Raw genomic sequence first — 14144 nt, forward strand, 5'->3', positions numbered from 1 at the left:
GGAAACAGGCCCTTTGTGGGTTGAGTGGTTATAGGATGGCTTCTGAGAGTCCTGATATTCCTTCAGAAAGAGTGTTATGGCCAAATATGACATGTCTGCCTGCGTTAACTTGTTTGTGTATCTTGGGAAGTATGTAGAAGGTACTGGGGTTGGTCTGTGGGGGATGATGTGGCTTTGTAATATGAATTGCATATGGTGCTTTTACAGGATTAATCCTGCCAAGAGTTGTATGAGTTTCAATTGCCAATAACTATTCTCTTCCCCCCCCCCCAAGTTTTATATTTAAAACAATTCTTTATTACAGCCCAATTCCAGAAAATAACTGTGGCATAGGGACGTTACTTTTGTCATGGTGTAACTAGACATACTGACATGTTTATTATAATGATTTATTAATTTATACTTTGGGAATTCCTTACAAATTGGTGAAAAACATTACAGCGTCTTCCAGTTTAAATAAGTAGAACAAAAATGACAGACAAAATTGAATGGAAATGAAAAATGCTGACTTTGGTTGGTTTTCAGTTTTACAAGAAATATTCCAGATTTTCATTAATGGAAGTTACCAATGGAACTGTCTTTATTTGTTTTAGGCATCTAAAAGGGATGGTATTCTTGATCCAAGACAGTATAGTTCAGTCCAGGATTCTACACTGGTGACAAGGACATGGGACTCCTCCTGCCATATTCCAGATGGTTCATTACAACTGACATCTTGGTTGACGACTGTGAAAAGGAACGTTGGATTACTTTATTTTATTTTTGTGGGAGACCACAATTCCAAATCTGTAGGATACATCAGGTAATAAGGAACAAATATTGTATCTGTGACTGGCATAAACTGTGCTCTAGGTTTTTCTATTTTTAATTAAAATCCCTCAAATGTAAAAATAAAATCAATGTTTTAAATTTAAGTTCTTTCTACCTAGGGCGATTGGTTTTTGTTTGTTTGTTTTTTGTTTTGGGGTGGTTGTGTTTTGTTTTTTTGTGAAGTGTAGATTTGTTTTCATATCTTCCTGACAACTGGCATTGCAAGAAGTGGAGACATGGGCAGGATGGTGACTCCAAATATTTATTTGAGCTATGGAATGTTTATCTTGTTCTTGTACATCATAGAATCATAGGGTTGGAAGGTACCTCAGGAGGTCATCTAGTCCAACCCCCTGCTCAAAGCAGGACCAATCCCCAGATAGATTTTTGTCCCAGATCCCTAAATGGCCCCCTCAAGGATTGAACTCACAACCCTGGGTTTAACAGGCCAATGCTCAAACCACTGAGCTATCCCTCAGTATGCATCTAGTGTACTGTTTCTCCACCATTGTAATCGTCAATACTGTCTCTCTTTCTGGTACTTAAGAAATTTGCAGTGACCAGTTTCATTACCTTTGACATGTAATGTCATATCTACAATTGTTCATGTCGACTGTAGTTGACTGGGAAGCAGACAATATGGAAGTTTTCATTCAGTTCGTGAATCTTGTACAGTAGTTCATTGTGTTGGCTTACTGATCCACCAGACCAGTTTCCTATAGTTTTTCAAATCAACATTCTCCCCTTGAATTAGAGGAACTTCAATTTCTTATTAGAACTGAAACCCAGTGTTGTATTTGAAAACACCAATGTATAAGATATGGAGGAGGGAGGTAGTCGAGGGTCTACCACAGGGGTGGGCAAACTTTTTGGCCTGAGGGCCACACTGGGGTTGCAAACCTGTATGGAGGGCCAGGTAGGGAAGGCTGTGCCTCCCCAAACAGCCTGGCCCCCGCCCCCTATCTGACCCCTAGCACTTCCCGCTCCCTGACTGCCCCCCTCAGAACCTCCGACCCATCCAACCCCCCCACCCGCTCCTTGTCCCCTAACCGCCCCCGGGACCCCACCCCCATCCAACCCCCCTGCTCCCAGTCCCCTGACTGCTCTGACCCCTATCCACACCCCCACTCCCTGAGAGACCCTCTGGGATTCCCATGCTTATCCAAACCCTGCCCCCCCGTCCCCTGACAGCTCCCCGGGATCCCCCGACCCTTATCCAACCCCCTGGCCCCGGCCCCCTTACCATGCCGCTCAGAACAGCATGTCTGGCGGCCGGAGCCAGACATGCTGCAGCTCTGCACGGCAGGAGCGTGCAACCCCACCGCCCAGAGCGGGAGAGGGGCCGGGGGCTAGCCTCCCCGGCCGGGAAGGGCCAGGCAGGATGGTCCCGCAGGCCGGATGTGGCCCGTGGGCCGTAGTTTGCCTATGTCTGGTCTACCATGACCTACTTGCATAAATTTTTAGTTCATGCCTTTTTTCTCTTGTAAGGTGCACCTGTAGTATAAGCATCTGGATTAAGGTGATAGAACTAAGATGAATGCTCATTCATGATGACCCAAGACATGAGAGAGAAAATTGGTGGGGAAAATGTCCTTTTGGTGGCAAAGTCTATTGAAAATACTGTGTGTGTGTGTGTGTGTGTGTGTGTGTGTGTGTGTGTGTGTGTGTGTGTGTGTGTGTGTGTAAATCTTTTTGAATTAGTATAAAATTTCAGCTCTATAAAGTAAATATACATACTTTTTCTTTCTCTTCTTAAAGGTTCCTTATTTCCTGTAGAATTTTAAAGTAACCTTCTCTAATGAGGATGTCTGATACTGTTACTCTAAAGGATGAAACTGATACAATGAATGGTTCAGAGGCTGAATTTAAAGACGCAACCCCAGTTGAAAACCTTATAAAATCAAGAAGCCATGAGCAGATTCAAGTAGAAAAGGATGAAAGTTGTACTGATAACAAAAATGATATGCCGGTAAGAAGTCTTTCTCTTCTTCTTTTTCATCAGTATATTATGGTAAACACAGTTCTTCCTCTTGCTCTGCCACTATGTCTTGTGATTACTTATTACATATTTCCTAGACAAGGGCCAAGCAAACTTTATCAGTTTTGGTGAATCTGGAAGATTATATCTCCTCTATCACCCCCACACCTTCCTATTTCTATCAATACGCATACTTAATAGTCGGTCATTTTTTTTAATAGGTTGGAGGCAAACTGCGAGTTTCTCACTGGAGGAAAAACACTCTAGGCTTTTATCTGTAGTAGTATTTCCTTTGGGTTCATTTGAACTTCTTGCAGGATATTGAGTTTTCCATGTTGTAGAGGGACAAGGCAACAACTTTATTTTGTTTTTATTTCCCCATTGTCAGTCTCAACATTACTAAGTTGAGCATTTACTTTGTAGAGAAGTTACCATTGATGTTTATTTTTGTTTTTGTTTTAAGCTGTTTCCCAGGTATATTGATTCACAGTTGTAGTGATAAGAGTTGTGAATAGGTCCTGGCATTCAGTTTTATTTAGGCTGAGAAAATACATGATTTTAAAAAGTCCATAACTTAACAAAACAAAAATCTCATGAAGATTATTCTGGGTGAAGGAAGCTCTGGTGTCTGGTTCAACTGTGCATGATGCTCTCATACAGGCCCTGTACAAGTCTATGGTGGTAATGTTGTGACACACACTTTAATTTGAGTTTAATATCAATTTAGCTTCATCAAGACTGAATCTAGGGTTGGGGCAGGGGGGTAGCTAGAAAAAATAACATTTTAAAAAAACAAACAAACTGAGTACCCTTCATCTCCCTTGTAGAACATGAGTAATATAAGCCGCCACTAGTAAATTGGGCCAGTGCTAGCCAAACAAATTGCTACCTGCTATCATTGCTATGCCAGTTTGCCTAATCAGATATCCAATGGAGATCTGAGAGAAATAAATCTCTTTTAAAAATAAACAAACACACAGACAGTAGAGCGAATAACAAATATTCCTTTCTTACCACAGTGTATTATTAGTCTTGAGAAGTGGTGTTTTAAATTCAAATGATAGGTAAAATATCTCAAAACAAGCTGCTCTGCATGTTTAGGTCCTAGTCTAGACAAACGAAAAGCCACATGTCCCTTCCTGTGCCAATGACAATCTGTTTGTATTTCTGTAGTCCCTAGAAGCCTCGTCATGGACTGAGGCTGTCTACACTTCCACTTTCAGCACTAACACTTTTTTGTCGTTCAGGGGTGTGGAAAAAAACCCTGAGCAACAGAAGTTTTAGCGCTGAAAAGCACCAGTATAGATAGCGCTTTATTGCCGGGATCAATGCTCCCGGCAATAAAGCTACCACCGTTCGTTAGGGGTGGGTTTTTTAATCGCCGGGAGAGCTCTCCCCCGGGGATAAAGGATGTCTATATGGCCCAAGTCATAGTGCTGCCACGGCCACACCATAACATGGGTAGTGTAGACATACCCTTAGGCTGGAGACTTAGTAACTGTCATACTAGGTAGTATACAAATACACAACAAAAAGTCCCTGCCCCATACAACGTTACAGCCTTGCTAGTTAATGTTTAATATTGATATTAAGTGTAGTGTTCACAGGTGACAATCGTGATCAGGATTTTGTGGTGCTAGGTACTGTATAGTTGTATTCAAAGAAATGGTCACTGTCCTGAAGAGCTTACATTCTAAAATGGTAGGTGGTGAGAGGCTATATATATAAATTTACTATACATTCAAGTGCAGATGAAGACTAACTAGAGAAATTACTAGGTGAGAGAGTCCACTGAGACATGCTCTGAGTTTTGCAAAGTAGTTTTTAGTCAAATGTCGATTAGAAATAGGTTCACTTTAGTTCTCGTTTTGTTTGTTTAGAGCTTCAGAGCTTTTTCTAGATAACACCTCTAAAAGAATTTCTCTCCTAAATTAGGTTCATTGCCCGCTCCAGCTTGACAAAATTAAATCCCTTTGCTAAGTTTCCAAATCTGAAAAGCTCTGGAAGGTGTGGCTTTCATGTCCATCAGTTACTTGGTGCTCCTGCTCCTGTGCTGGACCGCACAGAATGCAACCCTTCCTGAGGAATATGCCACTGCTGGGGAGAGTCAGTCCTCTCACAGCATCACACTTGCTCCCTTGAAAACTTCCTCCCCAACTCCTGTCAACTACCCATTATTAGTACTCGGACCAGGTGATGCTCTGGGGACCAAATAAAAATAGCTATTCAAGATAAAATAGGTAAACTAGCCAGAATATTATTGCATGAAGAATACTGATTACTTTAATGCACTCTCTACACTTGCTTTTCTTTGCTCCCTTCCTTCCCTAATGTAGTGAAATTGACGCTTCCCAATTCTGGAAGCCAGTGATGACACTTTGAAACTAAATATCCATGACAGTTGGGATCCCAGTACCAGAATACTTGAGTTGCAGTATGCTGAGTAATTTATTTGCACTTGTAAACATCACTCTAAGCACAATTTGAATAAGAAAAGTGACTCATGAGTCTCAAGAGTGCCTGAATTATGTTGCCTGTCTCCTTAAGTAGTGTATGAATAAATTAATCAAATGTAGTGAAAATCACTGGAGAAGACAGTTTGGATCCATTGCTACATTGTTTGTTTGTTTGTTTGTTTTTGTTTTTTTACTGTGGGTAATTTGCTGCCCTTATCCCTTCATACCCTTTGCCTTCAACTGCTCCTGCAGCTCTCCCAATGCTTTCAGGCTGCTTGGATGCAGCTGTGCTGCTGTAAGCTCTCTAGTGTAGCCATGCTAAGCTGACAGGAGAGAGTTCTCCTGTTGACTTAATTAATCCACCCCCAATAATCAGCAGTAGCTATGTAGTTGGGAGAAGCTCTCCCGCCAACATAGCGCTGTCCATACCTGCGCTTAGGTCAGTGTAACTTATGTCACTCAGGGGAGTGGCTTATTCACAACCCTAAGCGACATAAATTATGTGGTAGTGTAGACATATCCTTTGTTCCTTCCATCATAATGGCCTCTTTGCCTAGAATGTGCGCCTTATCCTGGAGCAGCAAGCAGTCTCAGTCCATTCAAATCCATTCTTAAAATCCTCTTCTCTGCCAGCCTACAAAATTAATCTGCCAGCAAAATCACATTACACTTGTATTTATTTATTTAAAAAATTAATTAAAATGAATTTATTCCATGGCTTTGTGATAAAGCCATTGTTTAGTTCATCTGTTTAGTTGAAGGGTAGGAATTATGTTCTCCGTTTTGTACAGCACATAGCAAATTGACTGCTCACAATATATAACCATTTACGTATGTTGCATAAGGGGCCTACCCATGATTGTAAGGATTTAGCTTAGTGAAGCCTTAAGTTTGTAATTTGGGAAGGACAGTCACCTTTTAAAGTTGTCCAATTTTTCTCTCATGACTCTCAAGTTATTTTTAAACAGGCTTTGAAATGTGAGGCACATATGTGAAAGAGCAGTCTTATAGAAAGAATCTATTAGGATATTGTGCTTGGGTATGCTAATTTCTTCTTGGTCAGTGAGTGAACTAATAAGGACACGAGCCTATACAGTAAAAATATTTTATGCACAATTATTTTAGGAATTGTATAGTTTGTCAAAAGATGCTATTAACACATTTTATGAGTAGTATGAAAACTTGATTGTTTTGTGTTCTGCTATACTGTAGCAATCCTACAATATGCACCATGATAATAGTAGTAATTATTTTAATATTTATTAAAAATGTGCGAGAGCATTCTGCTTTCCAAAAAAGAGAAGGCAGTCTTTGCCCTAAAAAACACATAAGTTATCACAAGATTTTTGCTTGAATCACCTTGTAGTCTGATGTTGGTTAGAACATATGGCATTATTAACCATTTTTTGAAAAATGATTACCATGAATCATTCATGTTGACTTATAGATTTTTTTTTTTTTTTTTTACTACATTAAAACAGGCTTTTTCATGCATCTTAAGATTTTTTATGTTGTACATGGGTTGCAATCATAAATATTCTGTCATCCATGCATTAAAAATAATTGTTAATTTATGGATGTGATATTACCCTGTGAATAATTAATTACAGAAGTAACATAAAGACCCATGCTGGCACTAGCAAACAAAAAATGGGAATGGAAGGCTCTAGCTGTCTGAGATTTGGGGAAGGGGATAGTCTCACTGGGAAACTGGTGAGAGAGGCAGTGGAAAGGAAGCAGTGCAAGTAGTGGAGGGAGAGCTTGTGCGAGGTATGGAGCTAGGACACTTATGCATTCATTATATAAAATAAAGACAAATTTTGTGTTAAAGATTTATAATTCCATTTTGGGGTTTCAATGACTATGTAGATTTCTCAGTTTCTTGATAGAATTAGATGAAATTTTAGAAATCGAATTTAAACAAATACCTCTTTCTGTACCTGTATTTCATTCCTCCTCTCCAACACAAATTCCACAACCTCCATAAATACCCCTTGGTTTCTCCTTCCCTCATTTCCTACTGTGTGTGTGTGTGTGTGTGTGTGTGTGTGTGTGTGTGTGTGTGTGTGTGTGTGTGTGTGTGTGTGTGTGTGTGTGTGTGTGTGTGTGTGTGTGTGTGTGGAAAGCCTTTTCTTCGAGACTGATCTCAGGGCTCCATCTTCCATGCTGTTAAATGCATCTCCATGTATCTTCAAAAAAATCCTGAAATTACAGCCATTTTCACTATCTGTGATTGAATAAATGAGACAGAAATGCCACCTATGCATTCTTACCACCTGGTCAGTGCTCCTCAGTGTTGTGTGGTGTAACACAGTGCTGAGTGCGTTAGAAATGTCTGTGAATAAAATGCCTATAAATATCATGTGAATGTAATGGAATGTAATGTGAACTGCATGTCACTTGTGTTATGTTTTAGCCTGTGTCTGCACTAGGAATGCCTTACTGGTTTAGGAACCTAGTATATGCTGCCAGTGAAGTGCTTGTGCTGGTATAGTAAAACCATTCCCCACAAGTGAAATACACTATATCAGGAAAAGCTGACCGCTTTGCCAGTATAGCTGTCTCTACACTTCGGACTTGTGCTGGCACAGCTAGATCACCCAGAGAGCACACTTCTTCATACCTCTGACTGACACAGCAGTTCCTGCTGAAGTCTGTAGTGTGGAACTGTCCTTAGTCACAATGTCTTGTGGTTTGGTTATGGAGAATTCACATGTATATGTAGTCATATAAGAGAATCCCATCTATAGTTATCTAAACTGATCTCTTCACCTTTTTATTATTTGTTCTGTTTGTCAACATGGTATCTGTGCTTCTATTTTCTGTATCCACAATCCGAGAATTATCCTATACATTCTTATTGCCTCCCCAGCACAGTAATGTGTATTGAGTTAAATCTCGCATAAGCAGAGAGAAACAGACTGCAACTCTCTCAAGATGAGTTATTGTTTGGTGATCAATATATTTGTATTTGTGCATTTGGATATCAAAATCTTGCTGTTTCCACCTGAAACTTAAGGCAGTTGTTACCTTCCATGCACAGTTGTATTTCACCGTGTCTTGAGACTTGCTTCACTTTTTAAAATGATGCTTGATGCTTTAAAATATCAGAGGGGTAGCCATGTTAGTCCGGATCTGTAAAAGCAGCAAAGAGTCCTGTGGCACCTTATAGACTAACAGACGTATTGGAGCATGAGCTTTCGTGGGTGAATACCCACTTAGTCGAATGCATCCGACGAAGTGGGTATTCACCCACGAAAGCTCATGCTCCAATACGTCTGTTAGTCTATAAGGTGCCACAGGACTCTTTGCTGCTTTAAAATGATGAAGAAAGTGCTTTCCAACACTGCCTATTTAATTTAGTTGTAATTGGTTACTGTAACTCTGCTTAATGAAATATGGAATGCATTTATTGTACTGGGTTTTGTGGGTAACTTTCATGTTGGACTGTGTCATTCTTTTGGTGGTATTGGTGCCTTTTGAAAATGCAAGTTGGTGAACTCCTTATTTTATGGGGTGTGGTTTTGTGTTCCCAGGATTGATTTATAATTTCATATGCGTAACTGATTTGGCTGAGGCTTTTAAACCCTGAATACATATGGGTAAATATGCAGATTTATTAAAAGCATATTGTCAGAAAGAGGTTGGAAAACGTTTCTAGTTTTGTGTATTTGTTTGACTGCTTGACTCTATTATAGGCTTGCAAGCTGGTCAATTGTCCGGTTATCTGACTATGGCCAAATATTGTCAGTTATTCCAACAAGAATGCCCTGATGCAGGCAGCAGCCTATGTTTTTGATAGTATCATGGTGCTTAAATGTCTTGATAACTCAGTTTACTAAATGCTAATACCACTTGGGGGGTGGGAGGGAGGAGGTGAACTAACTGAAAGTTGGGCATCTTGATTGGACTCTTCTAGAATAAATATTCTACACCTCTACCCCGCTATAATGCAACCCAATATAACACGGGTTCGCATATAGCGCGGTAGCAGTGGGGCTCCGGCGGTGCTTTAAAGGGTCTGGGGCTCCGGCTGCTACAGGGAGCCCCACACTCTTTAAATCACCGCTGGAGCCCTGCCGCCATTACCCCAGGGGTGTGTGTTAGGGAAAGGTTCACCCCTCCCGACTCATCGGTGGTGGGAAGCAGAGCGACGGGTCCCAGCCAGCTCTACTCCGCCAGCTCCCAGCTGCGGTGCTCCGCTTCTCGCCGCCAGTGAGTGCGGGGAGGTTGGGGAAAGGACTCCAACGCTTGCCAGTGGCGGGAAGTGGAGCGACACGGCCCCCAGCCGCGGGGCTCCGCTTCCCACCACTGGTGAGTCCGGGGGAGGGGAACTTTCCCTACCCCCGCGCGCCCCTCCCGCCCGAGCGACACGGCTGGGGCTGGTGCAAGGGAAGCGGAGCGGGCTGGGGCCACGTTACTCCGCTTCCCGCCGCCAGCATCCTTTCCGCAACCTCTCCACACTCACCGGCGGCGGGAAGCGGAGCGCTGCGGCTGGGAGCTGGCTAGGGCCGGGCTGCTCCACTTCCCGCTGCTGCCGGTGAGTGCGGGGTTGCTGGGGGAAGAGGTGGAATGGGGGCGGGCTGAGGGCAGAGCAGGGGGGAGGGTAAGAGGTGGGGCGGAGGGAGTTGTCCGGGACCGCACATCCCCCTAGGGATGGCCCTACCCCTTGCAGTGGGCGCAGCCCTTGGGGGGGGGGGGGGGGGGGCAGGCGGCCAGGGGATAGGGCTTTTTCACAGGGCTGGTGCTGCCGCGTATGCAGCACGCAGCTACTTAGGGCACCATGAAATTTGGGACAATTTGGTGCCACAAATTTCATGGTGCCCTACACTGCTGCTTATGCCTAAGGACGGCCCTGAATAGTCTTTTTTACAGTGCAAATATTTGTAAGCAAAAATAATATAAAGTGAGCACTGTACACTTTGGATTCTGTGTTTTAATTGAAATCAATATATTTGAAAATGTAGAAAAACGTCCAAAAAATCTAAACTGCCTAGACAAACATAAAGAAATTTACTCAGAAGGGAACTGGGGGTTGAAGAGAAGGGTTCACAATCATTACATCTCTCCACCACCATCCCCACATGGAAAAAAGCTGAACAGTTGCTTGAAGAGTTGTCCTACTGCCTACTTAGCATAAGTGCATTTAGAAACTATTTTTTTCCTTGTACAGTTGCTATGAGTTTGTTTAATTTCACTTTTATTTTCTTTTGTAATTACTCTGTCTTGAATACATTTACATTTAAATGCTAACCTAACGTTGCATTAAAAGGTGGTAATTTCATATTTTAGAGCTTCATTTCATTGTTTCACATATTTGAGTTAAAATAACTCAGTTAAATAAACTGTCCTTTGTAATTAGTCACAAGTCTCTATCTACGACTAAGCCTATTGGACACGACAAAGTTTCAATCTTTTGTTAGTGTTCTAATAAATTAGTGATTTTAAAATAACTGACCATTTTTTGACATTATTTGACCGGTCAATTGAGCAATTATTTTAGGACTAGTCAAATGCTCAACCCTACTCTACTATATATGGGTATGATTATTACAATTTAATCAGTAGATGAATGGATAGGGCCTCTAGTTGCAGTGTGCTCTTTTAAATATCATTCTGTGTTATGCTGAAATACTATTTGTTCAACTTTGTACATGATTCATTCTCTAATGAATCAGAAGAGACACTCTCCATAATACAGGAATTGAGCCTACACTTCAGTATTTTTCCATGTTCATCACTGTTACAAAAGCTGTACTAAGGGTATGTCTACACTACTAAATTAGGTCGATTTTATAGAAGTCGATTTTTTTAGAATTCGATTTTATACAGTCTATTACGTATGTCCACACTAAGTGCATTAAGTCGGCGGAGTGTGTCCTCACTACTGTGGCTAGCATCGACTTACAGAGCGGTGCACTGTGAGTAGCTTCCCACAGTTCCCGCAATCTCCGCTGCCCATTGGAATTCTGGGTTAAGCTCCCAATGTCTGAAGGGGCAAAAACTTTGTCGCGGGTGGTTTTGGGTACATGTCGTCAGGCCCCCCCTTCCCTCCCTCCTTCCAGGAAAGCAACTGCAGACAATTGTTTTTGCGTCTTTTTTCTGGGGTCCCATCCACCGGACCTGCTTAGCCCGCTGCCTGCCTGGATGATCGGAACCTCAGGCAGGCAGCGGGCTGAGCAGGGCCGATGGACGGAACCCCAGACCAGCACTGGGGCTCCGTCCGCTGGCTCCTGCCAGCCGGGGTCCCGCTCAGCCCCGCTCAGCTGGCAGACCTCGGTGAGGTCAATCAGGGGTGCCGGGACAGACATGGCTATCCTCCTCTTAGAGCACCGAAGGGGAGTGACTCCAGGTCATTCTCTTCTTTAAGTTTAGTCTCCTGGAGATTCAGTCCTGCCTGGAATATCATGCGAGCTGGAGGCTTCTGCTTCAGGCTGCTCTCCCAGCCGGCATTACCGCGCGATCGCACCTACCCCAGCCTGCCCCTTGCTCCCATGGCTCATGAAGCCTGGACAGTAGTAAGGAGCAGTTCAACTTGTGAAATGACAAATCCAGAACGAAGGATTGCACTCTATGGGCCACGTTAAGATTATTTCAGAGTCCTAGATAGCATTAAGTCCCTATAAAAAGCTTTATGAAAATTTCTCTCCACCCCTAACAAAAATGTTAATTTATCAGAGCAGCTGAAAGGGTAAGGAATCCGGCTCTATAACTTAGAGAAAGCTTCCATATTATTTAGCTCATAATTGATATAATTCAAAGTAAAATTTCACAGCGTGGTCTGTTCTAAGACTAAAAATGCAGGAGGGGAGTCAGAAAAAGGAACAGTGACCTGTTTCTGCCTGGTTTCGAACCGGGGACGTTTCGCGTGTTAGGTGAATGTGATCACCACTACACTAAGGGGCTTCCGCGTGTTAGGTGAACGTGATAACCACTACACTTCGGGGCTTCTCTTTTTTTGCCACAGACTTTGCTGAATGCACAGGAATGTTTTCTCTAGCTACAGAAACTACCTAATGCAATGTCTATATCTATGGCCTTCCTGCTCACAAAGCGGCCATGCCCCCGCCCAAGGCTGACACAGCGCAGAGTGCATGTGACACAGTGACCTGGCTCGGGCAGGATCGCTAGCGAGGCATGGTACTTTTGCCGTTAACCAAACACAGCAATTCTTTCCTGGCCTCTGCCACTGAATGCCTCCGTGCATTACGCTGTGCCCTATCAGTGCGGGAGGACTATATGAGGTCGAAAAACATGTCATCGCGAGTGCGTTTTTTTTTTTCCCCAACCTTCTAATCTGTGATAACCTCAACGACAGAGATGATAGGGGGAGCGTAGAAACATTCTGGGGGGACTGCATGGTCACCAGTGCTGCTTGTTATCCAGAGATACTATACATGTCATCGCGAGTGCGTTTTTTTTTTTTCCCAACCTTCTAATCTGTGATAACCTCAAGGACAGAGATGATAGGGGGAGCGTAGAAACATTCTGGGGGGACTGCATGGTCACCAGTGCTGCTTGTTATCCAGAGATACTATAAGCCTTTCACACTTCCTCATTTTGTTATGATGTACTCTACTTCATAGGTGAAAGCTTTTTTTGAGATCATGGTTGAAGTTTATTGATACTTTTAAGATAAGATGATCTGCAAAAGTGATTTTTTTTTTTTTAAATAATTGAAGAGCAGACATTACTCTTGCTGAATGCCCAAGTACATATGATTAGAGCCATTTCAGCAAATCTATTACCGTAAATTATCTCTTTCACCCTCACTCCTTTCTTTTAGGTCTATGAAGTAAAGTTTACCCTCTCTTGTAGACTCATTCCAAAGAGATGCCCCATTAGGTACTCTGTTGATGGCATCACAACAGTAGGTTGGAGATCAAACAAATCTGAATACTTTATTCTCCAATATTCAGTGGTTCTGTAGTATTTTCTTTAAAATGTTGTTACTCCTTGTATACTAATTTCTCTTCCACATAAGCAGTTGGGGAGGTAATCCACAAAACAATTTCTGCAAAGGCTTGCCTACACACAGGTTTTTGTACCAATTTAACTATATCAGTTTAGTAACAGCAATAAGCTATACCAATATAAGCACCTTTATACCTGTATAACTGCGCAACCCCACATTGGGATTTGCACCAATTTAGCTACATCAGTTTCTAAACCAGTATAGATAAATAGATGCAAAAATTATCGGTAGACAAACCCTAAGTAGTACGCACTGTGGAAGAAGTATATTGCAGGAAAGAATAAAGAAAAGGTGGAGTTAAGCCAGAAAGAGAGAGAGAAGGCATAAGAATAGCTAGAGACGCGTAGTAAGTTAATTTTATTTTATATATAAAAATAGAAAATTGATTAATTTTTTATTGTTCTTTCTTTAAATGTCAGGTTTTCTGACTGGGGTTCGGGGAGGAGGAAAGGAGGAGAGGAAACATTGCTTGGTTAGTGGGCTATTTCCTACTCCTTTCCCTTGTCAAAAAAGCACTGCTTCTTATAAACAGCTCTTCAGGTGGGTTTTCAGGGAACAGTAGCAGGATTATAAAATCTACTTTCTTGTAATGTTGCCAAAGAAATTGCCCCATGAGAACTACAAACGTAGGACTTTCCGGAGACTGTTAACTGGTCCTGACTTTATAAAGTAAAACAATTGTACAAAACTGGTAAGTCTCTCTCCCCCCCCCCCCCCCCTACTCATGTTTTGCAAGATGCAAAATGAAGATGAGAAGCCTGGGTTTTTTGCCATGGAAAATGGGATAACTCACAAACGTCAGGCTAAAAACATGTGTGTTTACTTACATGATGATCAAATCTATTAAATAACTACTGTCTTTCTGCTCTGCAGATTTTTGCATTAATAAATGTCTCCTACAGTCTAAGTATAAAGCTTAATATGA

At 42.1% G+C, this 14144-nt stretch overlaps 1 protein-coding gene across 1 annotated transcript in view; it reads left to right on the top strand.

The window, feature by feature from the left end:
• Positions 1 to 719: 719 nt before the first annotated feature.
• The window catches only part of R3HDM1 (R3H domain containing 1), a 98342-nt gene continuing 84917 nt past the window's right edge, over positions 720 to 14144 (top strand). The window contains exons 1-2 of the mRNA XM_065413729.1: positions 720 to 802; positions 2569 to 2779. Coding sequence (XP_065269801.1) covers positions 2609 to 2779 — 171 coding nt within the window. The 5' untranslated portion in view covers positions 720 to 802; positions 2569 to 2608. The remainder of the gene's footprint in view (positions 803 to 2568; positions 2780 to 14144) is intronic.

Source organism: Emys orbicularis, chromosome 11 (genome assembly GCF_028017835.1).
Source record: "Emys orbicularis isolate rEmyOrb1 chromosome 11, rEmyOrb1.hap1, whole genome shotgun sequence".
In the NCBI taxonomy this organism is placed as follows: Eukaryota; Metazoa; Chordata; order Testudines; family Emydidae; genus Emys; species Emys orbicularis.